The sequence below is a fragment of the Rhyacophila brunnea genome, unplaced genomic scaffold (assembly GCF_057557595.1).
Source record: "Rhyacophila brunnea isolate RB1 unplaced genomic scaffold, BYU_Rbru_1.0 scaffold_8, whole genome shotgun sequence".
Lineage (NCBI taxonomy): Eukaryota > Metazoa > Arthropoda > Insecta > Trichoptera > Rhyacophilidae > Rhyacophila > Rhyacophila brunnea.
Genome location: NW_028233350.1, coordinates 26515936 through 26541884, shown reverse-complemented (window position 1 = coordinate 26541884; position 25949 = coordinate 26515936). Strand labels below are relative to the sequence as shown.

The 25949-nt window shown below is 31.6% G+C and overlaps 1 protein-coding gene across 1 annotated transcript in view; it reads left to right on the top strand.

The window, feature by feature from the left end:
- The window catches only part of LOC147064082 (nose resistant to fluoxetine protein 6-like), a 47919-nt gene extending 31477 nt beyond the window's left edge, over window positions 1–16442 (top strand). The window contains exons 6-12 of the mRNA XM_085958961.1: window positions 9142–9310; window positions 9709–9902; window positions 10753–10882; window positions 11986–12175; window positions 12979–13121; window positions 13967–14063; window positions 15130–16442. Of these exons, the coding sequence (XP_085815087.1) occupies window positions 9142–9310; window positions 9709–9902; window positions 10753–10882; window positions 11986–12175; window positions 12979–13121; window positions 13967–14063; window positions 15130–15245 (1039 nt within the window). The 3' untranslated portion in view covers window positions 15246–16442. The remainder of the gene's footprint in view (window positions 1–9141; window positions 9311–9708; window positions 9903–10752; window positions 10883–11985; window positions 12176–12978; window positions 13122–13966; window positions 14064–15129) is intronic.
- The last annotated feature ends 9507 nt before the right edge of the window (window positions 16443–25949 follow it).

Here is a 25949-nt window from a genome sequence, read left to right as displayed (position 1 = left end):
GTGAAATGAAAACGCAAATTTTAAGCTGCATTTTCTATTATGTTATGTAAAATTATTATTGAATTGTTTTGACATGATCTCTAAATATAGGTACACTATCTATTTAGAGATTATGTTAAAACAGTCCGATAATTTTACATGATCTAAGATAAAGGGTAGTTTAAAACTTGAGTTCTCATTTTACTAAAATCAGAGTATTATGTACATTTCTGTGCCAAAGGAAAAAGGCGATTAGGCAAAAAATTACCGTTCTTTAGGAAAACGAACATGATATTAAATTTTGAACTACTTTGTATGGTAAAATCAATGTTTCTATATGAAATGTAGGGCCCGAAATGATTGAAGTACACCGGAGCGACGTTCTGTTTCATAAAATCTACAAAATTATCGCTCCGTCTCATGGAAAAAATAAATTAACCGTCTGAGCTAAACAGGCCATATAACAAAAAAAAACATTTTTTTGGAAAATACACATAAAATTAGATAAGTTTGTTAATATTTTCGTATAATCATCGAGCGCTCCGGTTCGTAAAATTTTCCATTTCGAGCGCTGATTAAATGTCACTCAGCAACATCTATTCTATTCGTCTCATTTCTTATTTAATTTACTATAATAGAATCAATAGATAATAATTTCACCACATATAACACAATACAATAAAAACTATGACATATAGAACGACTGTCTATTGCTATACTGCTTTAGCACCTGATATAATAATAATCATAAATTATGTCTGATTATAAGTAAGTAAATTTATAATAGTATAAGTGCCATAATATTGACATTGTGCATTGTATCTACCATCCGACAAAGGCAAGAAATATATTTTTTTAAATAAGCTAGCAGCCTTGTAATCCGATGAGTCATAATTCTAAAAATAACATAAGTAGCTATCTTATAATATAATGCAAAATCATAGTGAATATTTTATACGTTTTTTTCGCGAATGAATACAGCAACAATCAGTCTATTAATTTAATGACATGTATTAGGTTCAGTTGCCTGTTGTAGTTTTTTCAAATTTTATTATCGTGGTGACTATTAATTACCAACGTATATATTATTACTGACTAAATCGTTTGCAAATATTTATAATGGTATGACAGCCCTCTTATCGAGTAACTGGTTAATAACATACTTTCATATTTTTTTCGGTTCTTTGTTTAATCGACATAATATATATTTTATTGTACGGCTCTAAATATATAAAAATATAATGTTTTTTTTTATTGTGAAAGAAAACATGTATTACAATAATTTACTGTATGATTTAAACTTCATAAATTATCATGCGAAAGAAGTGTGTAATTAACCAGGGTTTTAAATGTATAGTTTTATTCAAAACATTGTTGTATATACATACTTTTTAAGAAAAAATGGTTTCTTGCGTAAAAAATCAATAATATTATATTATGAAAAATATTATTTTGTCGATTTTTACTGACCCATACAATGACTTTAAAAAAGTCAATTATTGGTGCAAAATCATTGTATTAATTAAAATAAAATACAATAGTTATATGAAGTGCCCATTTTCGAAAAGTCGACATGTTGCCAAAATATATTTTATTTAAACTATTTCAAAAATCGATAAATTAACATGATATTATAATTATAAATTATAATATTAACAATAAAATTCAGGGTTCATCGGCTATTTCTATTACAATTTATTTTAAAAAAAAATAACATTAAAACTTATCATTATTTTATTCATGAAACAAAAAAAAACTATTTCAAGGTCATTAGTTTTTGGAAATACGTGGATACCTTATAATATATTAAATTCTATACACTCCAATGGTCAGGACCGGTATCGTTAGTTAGTAAGTCTTTATTAAATTATGTATAATAAGTACCATTGTGTTTTATTTGGCGCCCGAAATTGAAAAATAACAGTTGAGTATCTAATTTTACGCGTATTTAATAATATAAGTGTAAGTATAAGATTTTTTGTTATAATATTACATAATATAATGTAGCTCTGATGGTCAATTTATTTTTTCCATTAGATGAAGTGATAATTTTGGGGATTTTGTGAGCCGGAACGGCGCTCTTGTTTATTTCGAGCCCTGGTTTTATTTTAATTAATAAATATAATATAGGCATATAAACTGGCTTCAAAATATATGATATAATATATTCAAACAATTCCTGACTTGAATAACTGATTCGGTTTAGAATAATATCATTTGAAAATACTACAATCTGTTTCACAATCCGTTAGAATATTAAAAGTGAAATTATTGCAAACGTTTTAACCTTCACCTTTACTCTGAGCACGAACGCAATATTATTTCATTATGTATGTAAATCCTGCCGGTTACAAAAAAATAGCAACATGCCGAAAGTAGACCAAACTGGCAATGCAGTGATAGCTTGATTGATTATCTATCCGAAATGTGAACTTGAGAATACTATAAAAGTTACTAGCTGACCCGGCAAACGTTGTTCTGCCATATAAATTATTTCTAGTGAATACTTTGGTTGTTAAATAAAAAATAACGAATGTATCGTAAGTGTGTGGGGATGGGATCTATGACAGAAAGAGGAATAGAGCGCTGTAGACGATGACCGCCGATAAAAACAAAAAAAACATCAACCATTCACTTTCTCAATTCAAAATGAGTAATGATGTTCATAATGAATGAATTACCTGTGACAGGATCTCGTTTTTTAATGTTTATGCAATATCCGTCTTGTCCCTTCCAGAAAATTAGCGGATATTGGAGAGCGTCGTATGAACGGTGTGTGTCAGCGATGAACTCTAGATTATTGTTTCTTCTTCGAATCACGATTTCTCGCGTCGATGTGCGGTCGCCAACCATGATTCCAGCAATGTCGTCAACAACAGGCGCATTGAATCGACGCACGTGCTCTCCAGCTGGTGTTTTATCAGGATTGATGACAATAGCGTGATTGTCACTTTGCAATGCATGCATGTGTGCTTTGAAGAATTTCAATAATTCATTGTGCTCATTCAACAGGGCGTCCAGTTCGCCGACGATGCGCCTGGCATTAGGCAAATTGAGGCTATTGTAGCCGCAACGTGCATCCACATGATTGATGTCCTCACCGCCCATGAAGTAGATTTGTAAAAAATTATGTGGTTCGTTTGGCATTGGCAGCAATGAGCCTACTTTGTGGTATACTTGGCCTTTGATTTTGAACGTAGAATGGAATTGTTGACCATTTGCCGCAGTATTGTGAACTATTTCTGTTGCTCTGAACGAAGTCATTTGGAAGCATGAATTGAATGTGCGAATGGACTTCAGGAACAGGTTTGAATCTGGAACCGTGCCGATGAGCAAGCCGTTCAATGGTTCTGGTGGTATCTCAATTTCTGGTAGTTGCACTTTTCCTGATGCGCAACACATCCCGGCTGACTCATGTTTGAATTTGAGCGCATGTCAATGGGGACATTCTTTGTCCATAGCACCAATCAGCACTTTCGGATGAGCGGAATATTCAATATCTGGCTCGTACTCGAATGCGAGACGAAGGAACGAAACGGATGTAAATGTTCGATGTACTTGTTGGCGTTGTCGGTCATTTGCTCTGCGTGTGTTAACTACGAACCGGCGCGCTTGGCTCCGTTCCAATTGTCGTTGTTGATTTCGTTCAGCTCGTGCCTCTTGTGGTTGAGATGTACGCAATTGCGACATGCTTACACGCACGTTTTTGTTATCTTGTTGGATTTGTTCGTCTGTTCTTTCTGCTCTACTATTTCGCATGTTTGTTGCTTTTGTATATTATAATATATTATAATTATTATTATAAATATATTGAATATATATATATTATATATATATATTCAATATATATATATAATATATATATATTGAATATATATAAATATATATATATTATTATAAAATAATTTTATTATTTTATCTATTGCGCATGTTTGTTGCTTTATATATATAGAGATATAAAAGGATTTTTATTCGCGTTTTACGAACGTATATTAATATTCTCATCTCTCCGCGTAGATATGCGATATAACACTACGTAACACATAATTATTCAGAAATCGAATATATTATTATAGTTACTTCCAGGTTGAACGATGTTGAACCGAGTTATAAAAATAGTGAATTTCCTTGACGGGTTCGATGGATAAAACGACTGCTGATTTGTAGAAACGCATAAAGATTTTTTGATGGTAAACAACAGCTCGTTGATTGCCAAGAATGTTTAGAAAGTTCGATTATGGCACTATACTTATTATGTCTCTCTGGGATTCAATCTGTGTTGCTAAATCTCACCCACAAAAATATGTCAGAAGAAAAGCATACAAAGGGTTATTAGATTTTTTTCACCTGGCTCTGCCACAATGCCCCAAAAGAAAAATATTTTTCTTGTACATAGATGTACCTAAATCAAATATTAACTACTATCATTCGCCGAAGTAAGGACATCAACAGATGAGTTTATTAGGTATATTAGTTTAGTTTCTTTTATTTTCTTAACTGTCAATACATGGTGAAACTGCATTGTATTATTGTTTTATTAAATTAAAACAACAATATTAGTTTAGAGTTAGTCGAGATATTAAATAAAATTCAAGGTGCCAATGATGACCACATGCCTGTAATTTTCGTAAGTTAGATAACAGCTAGTGAAAAGAGTAAATATAATATATCCTTTCTGACAATATTAACCTTTTCCTTTATATATCTATACAAATTTTGACTAATGCTATTTTAGCATTCGATTAACAAAATAATTGTTGATTATGGCTAGGTTGGTAGTACTGAGTTTAGTAGTAGTGAATCTCTACATATCTTAATATAATAAGTATGTTGATATAAAACGTATTATATAGAAAAATGAAGTATGTATAAAGAATAATCAATACGGTTGTAATTTTACATAAGAATATAACAATATGGATATCATCATCCCTCCGTGCCTCACCGGAATAAAATATTTAATCTCACTAGCTTCATAAATATAGTATGCATGTACACAATTATTGTCATATGCGTTGTTGTTATTTTAAGGGTTGGACGTATACGTTAGAACAGTTACAACCATTTCTAAGACTATTGTTTTTAAATATGGTAATATTTTAAATTCAAATACTTTGTTATAGGTAAATCAAATTTTTATGATACTGTCTAAATACACTAGTATAATATTAATGCAATAAGTATACTACGACTCTTCATTGATGGTAGATACTTACTCGTTGGTGGCATTGATTGATTGCATAACCGCAAGAATCGTGGCATGTAATATAATGATAATATCTGTATTTTTTAAAGTTCAAAATCATAATAATAAAATTAAGGAACGGGTAAATCATTATTATGAGTGATTAACATCATAGCATACAACCTGTTATGTACATATTCAATTTGTATAACTATCTCAATATTTAGTACAACTTTTTCCTTATTTATTACATGCATGACTTTTAAATAGCAAACATAATTACACAAAATTACAACTCTTCGGAAAAATTTATTACCTATTAAATCGACAGCCTAAAATAGTTAAAGGCATTGCCATACACCAAAAACATCTTGAATCGAGTAGGAATTGAGACAGAAGGTGACCAACAATTTTAATAATATGAAATGCAATACTAAAAAATAATGTCAAAAACATATTTAACAGATAATATCAATTTTATTCTAATAATATCCTTGGTCAATAAACTCTGCCCATTACACCGTTATATTATGTTTGATTTGAATTTGCAAGAAATCACTCCAGCTTCTTATCGATGTTCTTAATGCAAATAATGTTATGTCTCACATTAATAACAAGGACTTTGTGGAAATTTTAAATAATAAGTATTTATTTTATTCTAATAAATGTCCTTTATCAACAAGCTTTTTTTATTGAATTTTACTTACAAGATGTCATGCAAACTAATATTAATTACATATTAATGGTCACTACAGTGACAATGACGTTACAAAAATTTGAAAAATATGACTTGTTGAATTTTATACATTACAACTTACTTCCATTCGCACAATTTGTATTATACTATACGACCTAAAGAGATTGGACGGTCTCCCATTTGCTGCGACCATAATATATTTCCGATACAAAATTTCACGGTGAAATGTGATACGGCGAACTACATACGTACAAATTTCCGGACACGCTTATAATGACGTAATGACGTGAGTCACATGTTTGAATCCTGAAAATATGCATATTCTTTTTCGATGTGTAGGAGTCAGAGTAGTCGAGCAAGTGGTTAACATTCATTTCTCGTTAAAACAAAATCCTATCGTTGGAGGCCCATATGATCTTCTTAGGACCGGACTTGGTCAAAAAAATAAGATACCCAATATAACTAAGTAATTAATAAATATTTTTCATACTCATTATAATCCGATCGGTAGCCCTGTTTCTGTTAAATCTATTAAGAACTTATTTAATTAAAATCGTTAGTTGATGTCTCTACTAATAGATTCCATGGCATCAAATTCGATTTTGCTTTTTTTTATAATTATTCTGCATTATGCATCAGCATACATAATAATATATGACTTAATTTTTTCAGTCACTCGTCTGGCGGTCATGATGACTGACCGGTATTTACCGCCCTCTTGCCTAATTTAATTCAGTTAAATAACCTCGAAATCAAAAAATAATATTAATATAGCGATTAATATAAATGATTATTAATGTTTTTTTGCCATTTTATTGCACAAATGCCCAATGTCACTTTTTGGTGTTTCATGTGATGTTTAACAGACAGGTCAATGATATTTTTATTTTAGTAGGTATCTTGTTTTTATTATTATTAACATTCACATATTGATTACACTATTCCAATAAATATGTGTATTTTTTTTTATTTATTTTTAATTTTTACCCTTTAAATAACTTTACTATGTACTTACATATTATTGAAGAATCTATTTCTTATGTAAATATTTTATTAAGGGATTTTTACTACTTACTTTTTGCAAGCATTAACCTTGTTCAAAAATCAAAACCAATAGACACGGATAGAATATAGAAAGTAGTTCTAAGTAACACATGTACATAATTAATAAAAAAAATAATCATTTGTCATGGTCATTTATTTGCAATTTATATTAGGACTACTAAAAACAAAATACATACGGAAAATATTTATTTGCGATTTGTTTTTCTACAGAATTTCGCATTATAGTAAATCTTCAATAATAATTGATTCAGTAATATTTATTTTGCCTTAACATAAAATGATTAATAAACGTACATATATGGAATCAAACACCACTTCCCAACATATCGCCTATGAGTTGGACGGGAAAAAAATCTTATTGCAGTTTACAGTCAAGATCAAGAATCGCCTAAAAGATAATTAAAAGGCAGTTCTTTAATTTAAGCATCAGGCCCATATTGGCATATGAATGGTTGTGGAGTGAAGGTGGTGCATAGCAAGAAATGTACGGTCATGACAGAGTAATATATCAATTGTCATGACTAGGCTTAGCATTTTTAGGTGCTAAAAATGAATAATAGGTACGTACCTAAAATATTTAGAAATAATGAATTGGATAATATGTTATTAAAATTTCATAATTATGTGCTAGAAAACAAAAATAGGTGCTAAAATTCAAAATTATTAGTAATAGTAATTTACTGCACTAAGCCAAGTTCCCCACCTAGTTATCACGGGTTGAGGGGGTAGTGATTGAAATTGAAATTTTGTTTATATGAAAATATGTGCTTAAACCTAGACTATGTAAAAATATGTAATTATCCAAAAATATTTAAAAATAGTTGCTGGCAAATAGGGCTTAAATATTTCAAAATTGTCTGAAACAGATAGATATTTTTGAAATTTTGTTGTGGGGCCGCTCAAAAAAATTTATTTAAATACCTAAGAATCCTCAGACTAGTCGTGACCAACAATGATTCTCTATCAACTTACACAGGCCATGTCTAAAACATAGAAAGCGTGCAACCACCCAAAAGGCTTCTCTTTAATTGATCGGAAGGGAAAAGGACAGCATGAAAGTTATACTGTGTAGACATAGATACAATATTCTGGATGACAAGGCATTGAAAAGATCTTATGGAAGACACAGGAGAGTGAAGAGTTTTTTTAGAGAGTAGCTACCGATAATGATAATTGAAATTTATATAATATATTATTCAATAATTATTGTAGTGGTACATTGTCGTCTTTAACGGACTATTATAATAGGTAGATACAAAATAAACTACTAAATTTCTGTAAACTGAATGATGATATTGTGGAAAATGATGATAATCTTTAAAACTTACCGGCAATGAAGATAAAACTTTTTTCAAAAATACTATAATATTGAGTAAACTAATTAACAAAACATGCTTGACTAGTATTATTACAGAAATGGCCTTATTTATTTTTTGCAAATAATTTAAACAAAAAGTTGCGTTAGTATATTTACATAAATTTAGAATAGGTACAATATATTCTAAATTTATGTAAATATAACGCAATCAGACCATTACGTATCTTAAAACCTACGTAAGTTAATATTACCTGTCTTTATTTTACAATATTTAAATGTAATATAAATGCATAAATAATTATTTTTTTAAAAAAAAATATTATCAATTTTTATAACTTAATTCTCATCTTAGGCATGACTTCTCTAAAGTATTTTAATGTATTAGTATTAAATTCATTATGATCATATAGTTACCGTTAAATAATATATTAATTTATAAGTTTTTGATATATTGTGAATAATGTGAAAATATTATGAGGGCTAATATTAATATGTGCACATAGTATTTATAGACCCAGGTAGATATTTAAAATTAAATACATATACGACACAAATATAGTAATAGCATACGTTGTATGTACTTTCGTAATTATTATTTTTCCAAATATTTTAAAATGTGATAAAAACTTATATTTATTTTTAAAGTTTCCTTAAAATTTAAATAATATGATTCAAAAAAAAAGTGTGTGTAAATTTTTTTGATAAAAAATTATTTTGACAACGACAAAATAGGACTATCAAACGTTCTATATGGGTTTTATTCAATAGAAGGCAATAAATCAGAGCGTTGTCCCAGCGATTCGAGATTCCAGGATTTCAGACCTTATTGTACACCATATTTTATTTTTATTTAAGAATTTCTGCTATTGTAATTAATGTATTTTTTTATTATTTCAGGATATTCCCTTTGATGTTGTGCATTATTTTGTTTTACACATATATTCTGCCAGATCTAGGCGAAGGACCATTGTGGCCAGTAGTCGTCGATGCTCATTCATATTTGTGCAAAGCAAACATGTGGAAGAACTTCATGTTCATCCATAATTACATGGGATTCGAAAAAATGGTACGTATGCACTTATGCAGTTATAAATAATAGTATAGGTATTAGAGGCTTTTAGTGGCGGATATGATTACGAGACATGCAACGAATACAATTTTCAGAAAATTATCATTAGTTGTGTTATGTTTTATTATTTTTTTATAACCAATATTTAAGAATGTAACATATAAACTTAGAATACCTCAGAATAATGTTTGTAGCGACTTAATCTTAAACCTGCATCCATCGCTTTTCAGCCAATGTGTTATTATCCATTAAACAATCAATGCAATACTAATCATCCCGAAATTTCCTAACTGCCCGTTTAAGGCGTTATCTCAAATCCCGTTATTATTACATTAAATTTAAAAATGGATCCTGAAATCGATTGACTTAGATTAGTATGTTGATTTTATTTATAGTGTCTGACGCATACTCATCAACTTGGAATTGATATGCAGCTGTTTTTGGCTACACCTTTAGCCGTAGCACTTCTATGGTATAAAGGAAAAACCGGAGCCTTTATTCTTGCTGGAATATCAGTTTTATCCACAATGCTAAGAATATGGGCAGTGTTCTCAAAGGAAGTCAGTATGGTGATCTACTTCGGAATGCCGTAAGTTATTATAACATAATATTACGCGTGTATTACCTATACACATACCATTTATAATTAGTAGGAAATAAAAGAATATTAAATGATTTAAAATTTAAAATGATATAAGTAGTTTCAATAATTAAGGATCTGAATAGAAAAGAAGAGTAAGTGCAAAACTATAAAAATTTAGTTTGCGTTAATAATTTACTTCTACATTATTTATAAAGTCGACAGATTAGTTTATTTTCATTAGCAGAACGAAGATCCCGCCTCTTTCTATATCAAAAACAAACCGTTTATCTTTTTAGTCTTGATAATGGTGTGCCAACCGCCATAATAATCGACTAATAAACCAATCTATAGAATTTTGTGCAACAAACCTGTACCGAGTGTTATACAGCAATAGTTATGGTGTTTTTTTTTACATTTTGTTTTTCTTTTACTGTTAAGTATTTACTTTTCATACTCAGATTATAAAAAAAAACTTTAATCGATTTTCGTTCTGTCTAATGTAACAACCCCATCATTAGTTTCATGTACAACTATCACTGCATCTTACTTAACAATAGTTTGAGACACCTCTTTTATATTTCGATAACGTTTTTATATAATATAACATATAACAAATAATATAAGACCATTATAGTTGTTTGGCCATACTTACTTTACGTTTTGACAACAGGCGGCATCTGTATTCATCAGATAGAAACGATTTTCGGTTATATTAATATTATGGTAAATAAGCAATGGAGAGTTCCTAAGTAATGTCAAAGCAGAACGTCGCTATTTTATTTAGATGCTTCTTCTATTCAGCTTCTCATTACTGTCGTGGAATGTGTATCTAATAAATAATGCTGATTGATTGCAGAGTTCAGAAGTTCTTTGATTCAGCTAACTTCTCTTATACTTTACCGACCCATAGAGCGTCGATATATTTAATAGGAGTTGGACTGGCATATTTCATGACGAAGAAGTCCAGTAAAATCGTTTTATCCAAGGTAAGTGTGTTATAAATATTACTATGCGGTTATAATATTTTTTTCCCTCAACGCGATCAACTGACAATATTTTTTTCGTAGGAAGATATTGTATCAATTAAAATAAAACAATATATACATCTTTTGATATTCCATACAGGGTTTAATAATGTTAAATTCTTTATTATAAAAAGAAACCTTTCTACATAGTAAAAAAAAATAAAATTACGTTTCTCCCGAATACATACATCCATACATGTAACGATGTAAAACACCGGGAGATTCATTCCGAATTAAATACTCGGCTGCATGAAATGGCACAAAAAATGTGAATAAAAAATGAGATTCTAAGATAATAATATTTTTATAACAAAAGAAATGAAAGTTTTAAATTCCTCTATTTAGATAAATAGAGGATATAAGTAAAGTATAGATAATATTTACGGAATAACCAAAATTATGTACATTTTTATTTCCTTTATAATGCGTAATTACAATTTGGTATTATGTTTTCAATTATAATAAAAACTATCCATAATATGATGCGGGATTAAACGATTTTCTGTTTCAATTTAATCTAAGTTATGTTGAGATTAAAATAATTGAATTGACTTTAAATTTTGCTAAGGTGGATGTCGTGTTTTATCCTTGCACTGCTAGAGTTATATAATATTGTTATTATTATTAAATACATATAAAGTATCGATTCTTATTTTGAATTATTTTAGGCATAAACCTATAATGATAAGAAAAAATCCGAATTAAAAATGAAGTTCTTAAATTTTTTGTGATTACTTTTAATGTTCCACTACTTACACTACTTACTTTTCACCGTGGTTGTGTTTTTATGTATGTATGACCCTATACATCCTGTGCAGTCATACCGCACCGACTGGCTTCTACATTTCCTACGGCGGGAGGTTCAAACACAGCGATATTACACTAGTTCGTTTTGTAGATCTTGTTTCCATTTTTCACACACTACATTATGCGAAATGTTGCTCCCATAATTAGGCCCTTGGCATATTAGACAGATATAAATACGTACCAATTCGACTATCACTAACATGAGTTAGTACCTATGCCAAAAGCGATAACATAATAATGTGTTTTCTTTTCTACAGTTCCAAGCAGTCTTGTGCTGGATTATTGCCTATACAGCAGCCTTAGTGGCTCTTCTAGGACCATATCACATGGGGATGAAAGGATACGTATACAACACCACGGGTGCAGCAATTTACAGTGCTCTATCACCTTTTGCTTGGGGAGCTGGCCATGCGTGGATAATTTTAGCAATAAATAATGGCTACGGAGGTACATAATAATTATATAATTAAATATTTATTCATCTTCCATACAAAATAATAATGTCGCGTTAGTTAAGTAAATCATCGCAATAAAGAGATTCAAAACAGAGTAGAACTCGGACACAATAGGTCGCAGGTTTGATCCAACGGCTTGGCAAAAAAATGCACCTGATTTGGTACAGTGATCCAATTATTTCGATAAATGATTAACTATTTCTTGTATATTCTTGATCCACCATTATTAGTTGTCCGCTGCGTGAGGGCGCCACATGATAACATTTAACATATCATTCAATAATTGTATATACTATGATGAGCTTTTCTAAATTCAAACATCAGGCGATTTATGATGATCTATAAAATTGTATTAGTGTAAGCTCCAATCTGGATGTCAATATGCTCTACGTTTTAGGAGCGAAACAATAATGAAGTATATACTTAATTGGAATTGCTACGAATTGATCAATTTCCAATTATGTGTAATTATTACAATACATATATATATATCGTATAATATAAAAAAAAACCAGGTGACAGTGCCGCAATATGTCAACACTATTTTTCGTTTGTGAAATTATGAGAGTATTCTAACACTTGTTTTCTTTCACGACCCGTATAAAATTAATGATTTCTTTATTTGCTTGTCAGTTTATTTTTTAAATTTAGAATTTGCGTTTACGTGTATGTTTACTCTCACTTTACCGCTTTTAATACGTCTACTCTCTGTCTCGCTCTCTTTCATACGTTTGTATATTATGTTGTCGTTCATGGGTCATATGTTATATTGTAATATTTTTACTATTTTTACAGGAATCGTAGGCGATTTGATGTCATGGAAAGGATTCAGATATTTTACCAAAATTGCATATGGTATATATTTAACACAGTTTCCCTTATTCTTCTACAATATTGGCTCTAAAAAGACTGCAGAATATTATTCAAGTACGACGATGGTAAGTATTTTTTTTAAATTTAATTTGTGAAATAATTTCAAATAAAAAGTTTAAAAACTACATATTTTATTTAATTTTGTGGTACAGACCAATTTATCGATCAGTCAGATTATATTATATTATATATTATGTACATATCATAATATAACATGAGAATAAGTAATTCTTTGATACATTGCAAAAAACATTTTAATACTTGGCATTGATAGTTTAGGTACACGATTTACAAGTAGATGCCTTAGAAACATGGCCATTGAATACGAATTGAAGTAGCCCCAAATATTGTCAAAAATATCATTCGCTATGTATTCTTACTGATACTTTCTGTGGGTCTATTTTATATACAAGCGGCTATCGGCGGCTATCGACGGTTGTTTATAATATTTATTTATTGAGGTATTGGCGTATAAACTCTCAAAACTGTCTATCTCGCTCTAAAAGTTAATACAGCTAAGTGAGGGGCTGTTAAAACATAGCACTTTTCGACAGTTTAGACGGTTAACTTATTTTAACAATTAACAATCTCAATACATAAATATGATAAACTATCGTCGATAGCCGTCTTATGTATAGAATATACCCACTGATAGAGATTGTATGACGATTTGTAATTAGTAATGAGGGTGATATCCGGATATCTCGAAAGGCGTAGAAGAAGAAATATTTAAAAAAAAAATCGTTGACTGTCATATTATGCATCATACCTACCAAATTGTTAAAATATTAATTTGAAAGCGACAGGTGGATAAAGTTGTCGGAGGAAGCTGGAATCTAGAATGGGTCGGGTACCCAGTCACGCTTCAGAAGATTGCAATATTAAAGTTGTTATATTTTGTTATTTTCAGTTTAATCTCGCAGAATTTGGCGGTGTACTTGTGGTATCCACGGTTCTTGCTCTAATGGTGGAAATGCCTTTCTCGCATTTATGCAAAGTTATAACCGGTAAGATAATATTCGAATACTTCTCACTAAAAGATCTTGAATATAAAGAAACCCTGTTGTATCAACTACAATAATTGTAACTGATATTATAATATTTCACTATAAAATATAATAAACATTATTGAATATATTAAGGAGTAATTAATTAGGGTGCTGAGGATTAGATGAGTGCATAATATAATAATTAAAATGTGAGTGTTATTACCAATTTTAGCATTACACACATATTTATGCGTAAAATTTTGTATGAAAAGTTAAGTAATATATGTACCTACAATCATGGCCCCCACAAGGGAGGGGCTGACAGGGTTCTAGTCGTGATGGTTCCATGAGATAAATGAGATAAATACACACCTGAAATTTTCCCTAATAGCAAAAAAGTCGTTACCGTTATAGTTATTACCATTTTAAAATATTTGGTTGTGACGTATTGAGTGATACTCAACAACTCCATAATTCGATGTGTTAAAAAATCGCTAAATTACACAAAATTTTATTTGACCTCGAACACCATTTGAAAAATAACACCGGAGAGCGTCAGACTGCCTTTAACCATAGCTATAGGTAGGGGGGCCCGCCCAAGATCCTGGCCTGGGGCCCCGTTTCTAGATGTGGGGCCATGCCTACAATATATATTAAACTGCAACAAAAAACAGAATGTATTAATCTATTCAAGAGATTCATGATTTTTTATTATCGTTTTATCATTTATGTGGTGAATACAATAACCGTTTGGTGAAAACCAATTATTTAAAAAATGAAAATAGTCGAAAGTTTACTTTTTTGACATAGTATCTACGATATTTTTTTCCGCGAGGTTTCTAGTGTTGTTAAAAGTACTGGTAATTTACCGTTCCTCTCCTAATTGGAGCACAGAGGCTCCTTTTTACGATTGGAGTTTTTGGTCATTCGCCCAATTCATCGGGACCTTGCTCTGGATCAATTAATACACATCGATAACTATATATTTATATCTGATGTTAATTATATTTTTGAAAATTTGTATAATCTGACAAAACCTTCTTCCATCTAAAAATATAATTAACAGTTTTCTTAATTTTTACAGGAGAAGACAAAGGTCGTATAAAGATAAAACCAGGCGTAACTACTGATAATTCATCAAACAATGCCAGCGATTCAGTTATTTTAAATAATACTAATGGAGTGAAGAAAAATCTTTGAAGCACAATGTTATATTTTCATTTATCGTAAATATCTAACTTTTGTGTCTAAATATTTCTTTTCGTTAGATACTCGTATGTCATATGAAAATAATTAATTGTCTTTTATTATCGTATAAAATTAACTTCGGACTATATTATAGGCTTCCCATTTTGTCTCAATTCTGGTCGCAACTGCGCTGCTATTGCTATGACGCTAAACAGGACAATCATATCGATAACAGCAACCAAAAATTATGAATTGTATTAGCAACAAAAATGATGAAAAAAATAAGAATAAATATTAAATTTATAAAATCGTTTTTGGTTTAACAAAATTTGAAAAAATATATAGTTGGGTAAAAATCGTGACCCGAGAAATAATATGAATTATGTGAAAAGGTATCGTCTTACTTATTTCTTACCTACGACGAATATATATTTGGACAAATATTATTACAATCGAAAATTTATAAACACTCTAGAGAAAGGTGGAAGTGTGGCCACTGTGATAATGTTAACCCGCTATCTCAAGTAATACAAGATTAGCGATACAATTTTGGAAAAAAATACAGGCGCTAATATTTGAAATGAATATCTTGTTTAGTTAATAGAATATTATAGTGTATTTGTCACACAAAGGTGTTTCAAATGATTCATTTAAATTTTGCTACTGCTCATCTGCCCTCGTGAGACAAATTGTATAGATACAATATAGTAATAAACAACCGCGATGTATAAATAAGTGTTCACTTCTAAAGTCGTGGGATGCAATCCCACGTCTGGTTTTATTTTTCATCAGTCACCTTACAAAAATAATACCTGTAAGTAATTATGTATCATAATCATATTATTTTATATAAAAAATGTAGTGATATGTCATTAATTAGTACCTAGATAAAACGGTCAAGGCCGAAAAGTATCATTCATTATTGTGTGAGTAAGCCAAAAAATGTATATAATCATTGTGATGCATTTAGTATTAAAAACCATACTCACGTTTATTATCAAATGGAGGATCTATTGAATTTTGTGTTGTATTTTGCGTTATCTTATATATAATAATTAAGTATTCAATAAGTCTTTTACCCACAAGAGAATTTATTAATGTTAACCTGTTATTTATGTAAATATACTATCTATATTATAATGATTTTTCATTACGTACTAATTGTATATGAAAAAAAAAAACGTAATAAAAAAACTTATTTTTTCAACGAAATATATGTTATTGATATTTTTCCCAACATGAAAAAAAATATTAAAAAGTTCATCTCATGATAATAATCTATAAATACGTAGGTACCTAAACACAATATTAATTTACTTTAAAAACGAATTAATAATTTTATCTTATTAAGTAGGTACATATACCTACTAAAATATGTAAATATAACCAAGCAACTGTTAACAATGGTGATAAACATACTTTCGTTTTTTTATCGATTTCCATAAAACATTTCACAAAATCAACATTAAAAAAATGATTACAAAATAAATATGTAATGAATACTATATAATATTATAGTACGTCATAAAGTATATAAAAAAACAACATTCAATAACCATGGTAATCATAATGGGTAAAAATACTAATATAAGGATTAAGAAATATTTATAGATCATGACATGTATTGTTATGGAATTAATTAATTTGATCATAGCACTCCTGAATTGGTGACAGTGTATAAGCTATGTGAGCTTTTCAGTGATGATATTATTTTATTCGTAAATCTTTTAATCCATCTTCGTTTCTGGACTGCATTTGGCCTACGTGGCACATAGTTTTTCGGTAATTGATAAAACTCCAATGGAATTTCGTTTCTGGAAAAAAATATATACCAATGCATAATATAAGTACTTATACTTCTATAGATATACGCCACTGTTAATTAGAGTAAAAAATATCATAATATATCTAAATGTATCTGCATACAAGCGGCCCTCGACTTTCGAACGTCCTATTTTCGCACAATTCGCCATTTCGTACATTTCTTAAAATTTAGATTTTTGTTGATAATGCAGAAACAGCTGTGCGCTTCCATGCAGTCGCTCCTCTCTCCTCCGCTTCCCGTCACCTTCTCAAATATTAATTCTCATTCATAAATTAATATTTTAAAGTACGCCTTTTAATATTTTTTTTACATCCCTCTAATTTTGAACATTCAGCATTCGAACACATTTTCAGGAATCAATTATTAATTACGTGCGAAAGTCGAGGACCGCCTGTACTATCTATGACGGAGCTATAATTTAACCATGACTATGCGTATGCGAGAAGCGTTTTATTCTAGTGCTCACAAATTATACAGGGAGAATGTGATAATTGTTAGGGTTATTATTTCCGACTGCACTTACATCACATATATTCCATAGTTTTCTATAGCTCGGCACCGCTCAAACTATGTCTTGTTTTCTATAAAAAATATCGAACGCTAGTGTAGTAGGTACGTTTATAGTATGCAGTCTAAGGCTACGTAACAGTAGCTAATACTATAAGAAGGTGGATGGTCGCCCACACCAAACTTTGGCACTTTAAAACGAGAGACAGATCACACATCAACCTCTATACTAATCATATACTTACCTACATGTAAACATGTAAATATTATAATACGTATAGTAATAATAATTATACGTTGATACATCCAAAATCCTACATTTCTGCCATTATAACCGATATTTTGTAGTTAATTTATGTATGCACCGGACGAAAAACTTTTAAAATATCAAAAGAATAGACAAGAATCTGAGTGAGTACATACGTGTAATATAAAAATAATTTTATACGTCAATACAGTGAAATCAGCGCCATCTGTTGACGTACGAAAATATTTACAATAATATTTCTCTTACTTAACCAAAACTCTAGCGATTATCGCAAGTAAAATAGTGAAATAATATTAATTGATTAAAAATATTTATCAAATATATTTATTAAAATACTTACTCTTCACAGACTGCAGGTAATACTAAACGAAATGCATCTCTAAACATCGATGACTGCGCCATTGATCGTTTACTTGAGAATGAACTTTTAGAAAGTTTGAATTTTAATCTAAAAACAATGAACAACAAAAAAATCTCAATAAACATCCCGTAAATCATACACCAACTAGTAAAATGGTGAATTTTGTTTATACTGTTAAAATATTAACATCTCGATTGATTGAGGAGTTCGTGACCAACACTAACAAAGGTATTATATTCATTTTAATGTATTAGGTACTAATATATTACTACATTTAATATGTAGATGTATCATCAGTGTACGAGTTTTATTCAATCAATAAAGATCATATTGTGCGGCCAGGGTAAGTGTAAGCCGCAGAATATGGTAGAACGGGGTAGATTTAGCCAGGGCTGTAAACCATCGGGCCTGGAATAAGATCGAATAGTAGCTTTGGTTTTAGCCTGACCTGTTTTGTACAGTAACGACAAAAAACATTCAATTATGATAAAAACTTAAAATAAATATTGTCCTGTTGTTTTTACCCTGCCGAAAAAGATCTAGAAGAAAGAATCGATGATCTTTGTCTCTCTTTTGACATTTTTATTTCAGCAAGTAGTAAATCGTATTTGTTTCTTGGCTGCCCCAATATGCCAACATTTATTGACGCACTTACAAGAATTTCCTCTGGGGCGCATAAAAGCATTTCTATATATTCTGTGCGAATACTTGACATGTCTCTAAAATCATAATAGTAATAATTAATATATTACAACTATTTTTAAGTTTGGTTTGAAAATTTTCTTAAAATGCTTATTATGAAAATTTGATGATAGATGGCAGGAGTAAACGTGATATTCATAATTAATTAAAAGGGGAATATATTATATTCGCACAATTGCTGACACAAAGTGCTGACAACATTTAAAAATATGTTCGTCACATCGGAAATGGATGATATTCACAAATCAACTATAACTCTCAAATAATCGATTTGCACTAAGGGAAAAGTAGTCTGCACGTATCAATATACTATTGTAACTAATTAATCGTAAATGAATACAAACACTAAGAAAAATAGGTTAAATGATTTTAAACAATATTTTGGCAAAACATAAGTATGTATTAGGTAGGTACCTATTTTCAGATACAAATAATACAATAAGTACCTATTTAAAAGTGACATTAATTTAAACTTAGGTAATTGTGCCGCAGATACCGTCATGAGCTTTTATGATTTTTTTTACGAACTGTTTATTCCATGTAGACAATTATAATAAATACCTTTTTCTATCGGCGCATAGGTTTTTCGATCCAATAATTGTTAATTTAAAATTCGAAATTTCAACTATAAGTAAATAATTCAAAATTATTGATCTTATAATGCTGAATATGGATGAAAATCACTAGTACCGTGTTGTCGAGAAATAAAAAAGCTTCAAAAATTTCTATAAAAAAAAAACTGAACCGTCTTCTTTTCCTGTTTTTTTGCTAAAGAGGATTGTCACTTTCCTAGAGAATTATTTGCTATACTGTATCAGATAAGTGTCTATAGTGTATGCTGTATAGTGTATAGAATACTGTGATCGACTGAATAATTATTATTATAATTCATTTCGTTTCTTGACTGCTAAACCACGTTCAACAGTCATCTTCACTGTTACAGATACACCCATCGTATTGTGTCAAAATCGCGAGGAACCAATCTAAATCTCTGATCGAATATAAACGTACTAACTTTTTGAAACCCATAGATCCAATACCCACTGTTCTATAATCATTCACGAATTGAAGAAGGTCACGAGTGACCGGTGTGATCCTGTCATATTTATATCTAGGGTTGTTCTCTCTGCGGTAGCAGCCACTGGAGAGTTTCACATCTCTATTTTCCCCGTATAACACATATCTTTCTTGCCGCGACACTTTCTTAATCAAATTTGGATCGGTCCTCCGCAATGCAATATTGAACGCATCTGTTCGGAATATTCTGTTTATTTCAATATCTGCAAAATTAAAAATACATTTATTGAGTAAATAATAATGACAAATGCTTTTTGAAAACTTTGTCGTTTCTCAAAGAGTTCGTCTCATTTATATACAAAAAATCGTTGTGTGTACTTATGTACGCGCGTTAGAAGTTATACTTCTTTGGCGTAACAAAACAAAACCAAAACTTGTGATAAACTAAATTCTTTGACTAGCTCTTAATTATCTTGTTAAATTACACACTCGAGAAAAAGGACCGCTTATTGGAACGCCGTTGGTTTATTTCTATACACTTTCACTTATATTACTAAATTATATAATGGTTTCTCGTTGTTTTTTTTAAGTATCAACTGTCGTTTAACTCTGACGTGTAATCGTTTGTTTACGTAAGGAATTTCAAATAGCCGACAATAATAAATTCGCTGCCTAGGCAACGGAACAATTCTAAACTATACTATTATACTGTATACTCGTCACGATGCAGTAACATACTGTGGCATAAAGGTAGTGCGTTCGGCTGATAACCGAACAATCGGTGGTTCGAATCCAATCGAGTGCGTTTTTTTTCGTGTGAAAAAATAAATTTTGTGTTACATGTCACACGCCAAAGATACACTCTGATCTGATTTCCCAAACGCGCCAAAAGAAGTATAACTATAAAATGTGCTGCAATTTCATTTTGATCGGTTCAACCTGCCGAAGAGCCTCTGAGCCATATTATAATAAAAAATCTAACACACTTATTTTTATAAAATACACATAAAATTGGATAACTATGTTAATATTTTCGTAAATTTATCGAGCGCTCCGGTTCGTAAAATTTTCTATTTCAAGCGCTGTAAATTATATACGACCAAAGGCACGCGAAGACAGCGGATGATAAAATGGCAAAGACTTGTGTGTTATAAAATCTGATTATAATAATATGTATATATTTTTTAGTTTCTCACCAACGATATGAAACTTTGGACGTGCCAATAGAATCCATACAATCTGAACAGCAACTCGTAAAAACATTTCGTAAAGTTTGGTATCACCTTTGGAACTTGGAAGTCTTTTCATTTTCCTATCCCTTTTTTCCAAATCTAAAATAAATAAAAGCATCGAGTTTTTTAATTATTTTTTTTAAATTCAATCTTCGGTTTCGTATTTCTCTATAGTCCAGTTATATTAGGTAAAAAGAACCTTTTATCTGTAAATAATTCGCCCAAAGAGGAAGGTTTACCTATTGCTAGTATCAAGTGATTAATTACATACCAAAAATCAACACCTACTTATACTTTATATATTATTATACTGTTATACCGCGACTATTTAGGAAAATGGTGGAAGATTTTTAATTATCCAACCGTATCTTATTAACGAAAATATCTAAAATGTTTGAAATAATGCATTCTCTTTTTTAATGGCTGAAATTTGTAAATCGACTTCTGTTTTCCAATATGGCGGCAGTAGCACTTAATGGAAACTTGTGTTATACATGTGCAAAGCGGCCAGCGCTCGAAATCGAAAAGTTTATGAACCGGAGCGCACGAAAGTTTTCTGAAGAACAATACATAGTTATCATAGTTAGAAGACATAGCTATCATTTTTTTGTGTATTTCATAAAAACTAGTATGTTAGATTTTTTATTATAAATGGCCTATCTAGCTCAGACGGTCAAATTATTTTTTCCACAAGACGGAGCAATAATTTTACCGATTTCTGGAACAGGAACGGCGCTTCGGTCCATTTCGAGCTTTGGCAAAGCCTGTCCTATAAGGATATTATCTACAGGTAAAATATCTATTGCAAAAATCAATATTTCATTTTTATAAAATAAAAATTATTTTACGAAATACAACAGGTACAACTGAAAAAATACATTGAAGCCACGGCTTATGATGGCTGTAGCATAGCACATGCGAGTATTGCTTTTGGTATGTATATCATTATTGGATAAGCTCCCTCCAGATGCACGGACCCAATCAAGAATGCCACGGGTTATCCACCAACACTGGTCCGGTATGCCATCGAATTCTGATAGAAGCGGACCCAAGCCGCGGAGTAGGCTGCTGAACGGTCAAATCATCCGGGTTACAATCATAATTCATGAGGTCTCGAGGAAGATTACTAGAATACTAGTCAAAGTAATATCAGACATAATGCATAATATGCAGACCCTCGCCTTTAGGGGAATTAATTCCAGGTAACACCCTGATATTACTTAATACTTTGGACGCTGAAGACTCACCTGGCGCGTAATGACCAGGCGGCCGATCGATGTAATTAACGTGCATTTTAAAGGTGGTAATTAAAAAATCATTATTTCGTCAGCAGTGAATGAGTTAACTACCATGCGTATAATATTATAATGTATAACTTATCTGACAACAAAGCCAATAAATCGAGAGTGAAATGGTTTAATTTAGTTAAATGTTTCCTTGTGTTATATTTATATTCAGCTATATTATTGGTATATAATATGTTAGGCACTTTCATACCTGCTTGCATAATACTGGATTCATGGCCAACGATTGCTCGAAGCTCAGATAAATCGTCTCTCAGAGTATTTTCAATTTTTTCACTCGCCTCTATACGTATCTTGTACTTAGCCTCATAAGCGCGATATTTCATAAGCTGCGATACCTGTAAAATAAAGCAGCCAAAAAATCCCTCTTTATTATCATTACCTATTGGTACTTCCGTCCGTTTTCATTTATTTCATAACTAAAAAACTACTGGAACAACGTTGATGAAGCTTACACAGCTTACAGACTTTTAGTAGAATATCATCTTTTTCTGATGCTCGAAATATAGGGTCCCCTCACAACCTTCTTTAAAAAACAACATTTTTGTTAGTGAGTCCTTATCAATCTAAAAACTTCGGCGATATATATAAATGTACTAGCTGACCCAGCAAACGTTGTTCTGCCATATAAATCATTTCTAGTGAATATTTTGGTTGTTAAATAAAAAATAACGAATGTATCGTAAGTGTGTGGGGATGGGATCTATGACAGAAAGAGGAATGGAGCGCTGTAGACGATGACCGCCGATAAAAACAAAAAAACACCAACCATTCATTTTCTCAATTCAAAATGAGTAATGATGTTCATAATGAATGAATTACCTATGACAGGATCTCGTTGTTTAATGTTTATGCAATATCCGTCTTGTCCCTACCAGAAAATTAGCGGATATTGGAGAGCGTCGTATGAACGGTGTGTGTCAGCGATGAACTCCAGATTATTGTTTCTTCTTAGAATCACGAATTCTCGCGTCGATGTGCGGTCGCCAACCATGATTCCAGTAATGTCGTAAAAAAACAGGTGCATTGAATCGACGCACGTGCTCTCCAACTGATGTTTTATCAGGATTGATGACAATAGCGTGATTGTCACTTTGCAATTCGTGCATGTGTGCTTTAAAGAATTTCAATAATTCATTGTGCTCATTCAATAGGGCGTCCAGTTCGCCGACGATACGCCTGGCATTAGGCGAATTGAGGTTATTGTAGCCGCAACGTGCATCCACACGATTGATGTCCTCACCGCCCATGAAGTAGATTTGTAAAAAAATATGTGGTTCGTTTGGCATTGGCAGCAATGAGCCTACTTTGTGGTATACCTGGCCTTTGATTTTGAACGTAGAATGGAATTGTTAACCATTTGCCGGAGTATTATGAACTATTGTATGACAACATCTTTTTGGCTACGTGTTAATACTGTGAACTAACATGCCCCGCCCATTTTTACCCAGAATCCCATTATATACTAAGAAGCTCCTCCCATTTAGTAGACAGCAGCGCCTAGACGCTTAGCCAAGAAGATGTTGTCGTACTATATTTCTGTTGCTCCGAACGAAGTCATTTGGAAACATGAATTGAATGTGCGAATGGACTTCAGGAACAGGTTTGAATCTGGAACCGTGCCGATGAGCAAGCCGTTCAGTGGTTCTGGTGGTATCTCAATTTCTGGTAGTTGCACTTTTCCTGATGTGCAACACATCCCGGCTGACTCATGTTTGAATTTGAGCGCATGACAATGGAGACATTCTTTGTCCATAGCACTATCAGCACTTTCGGATGAGCGGAATATTCAAAATCTGGCTCGTACTCGAATTCGAGACAAAGAAATGAAGCGGATGTAAATGCTCGATGTACTTGTTGGCGTTGTCAATCATTTGCTCTGCGTGTGTTGACTACGAACCGGCGCGCTTGGCTCCGTTCCAATTGTCGTTGTTGATTTCGTTCAGCTCGTGCCTCTTGTGATTGAGATGCATGCAATTGCGTCATTCTTACACGCACGTTTTTGTTATCTTGTTGGATTTGTTCGTCTGTTCTTTCTGCTCTACTATTTCGCATGTTTGTGGTTTTATTCGTTCGACGGCCCAAATGGCCCCCTTGCGTCTTGCTGGCATTGTGCACTGTAATACACGCACACAAAAAATAGATAAATTAAAATAAATCGTACAAAATTTTGCACGCACTGCGTTGTGATATGCCGAATGAAATGTCAAAATGACGCGACGCTTTTCTTGAATTCTTCTCGGACGTAGCGCCATCTGTCATTCAACAACATAAATAATTTTGTTCTGTTTGAAATACGAACGACGGTTAAATTTGTTCATACAAAAATAATAAAATCGCAATTAAAAAAATGGGAGGGTGGGGGTAGGAGGGTAAAAATTTGGGGTTATAGGTATTTTCTGATAACAAATAATAAAAAAAATACAAAAAAAAAATGTCAAAAAAATAAAAGAAAATTTTTTCTGGATAGAGATACCCTAATCACCTAGCGGTATGAAATATACTTGTTGACCTATTCTCATACCTAACAAATATAGATAAAAAAAATCATAAAAATCGGTCGAGCCATTTCGGAGGAGTTCGACCACAAACATCGTGACACGAGATTTATATATATATAGAGATAGATGTTTAAATACTTAACTATTATACTATAATATGTCAAAATAAACTCTCGATGGTTAGCAACAAAATTAATTTAAAAAAGAAAGAAAAGCGTGCTCCTATCAAATATTAAATCATTATCATCATCAACCGTGGTCGAATACTGCTAGACGAAGGCCTCCCCTAGCTCCCTTCACTATTCTCGGTCCTTAGTTCTTTGCTGCTACGTACTCGTACATCCACCGAACTTTATGAGTTCGTATATGTCTATCCAACGGTTTTAGGCCGTCCTTGTGGTCGTATAGTGCCCCTTGGATACCACTGTATGATGGCATTTTCCCAGCGGTTGTCCACTCTCCTAGCGACATTCCGGCCCATACTTACCATAAATCACACCGAAGCAAATCCTCGTCGTTCGATTCAGCAGATTCGATACCATGATATTATTATCTTTGCTTACGCTGAGCTGACATTGGGACGCCCCTCTCTCGATAAGTGGGTAGCCGATTCGAATCCAACGTCTTTATTCAATTGACATGATATGTCATTATAATACGATATTATTGTTTTTTTTCTCCATCAATTTATGGATATTGATAGAAAGGCGAATGATCTAATCTCGTGAAGAATCTGTTATGATATGACGTTGCATCCTACAGCGGAGCTCCACTTGCTCCGTCATGGAACGATACTGGTGATTTATCTTGACCAAATAGAGTAGCAACCTGTATAAGATTATACACTTCGCTTTTCTTTCCACCACCCGTCACTAGAGTTGGGTATTTCCCGAGAAAATCTCAATCTCGAGATTCGGGATTTCCCGAAATGATGAAATTTTTAATTCTCGAGATTCGGGATTTCCAGAAAAGAATTCTCGAAAAATCGGGAAATTTCAA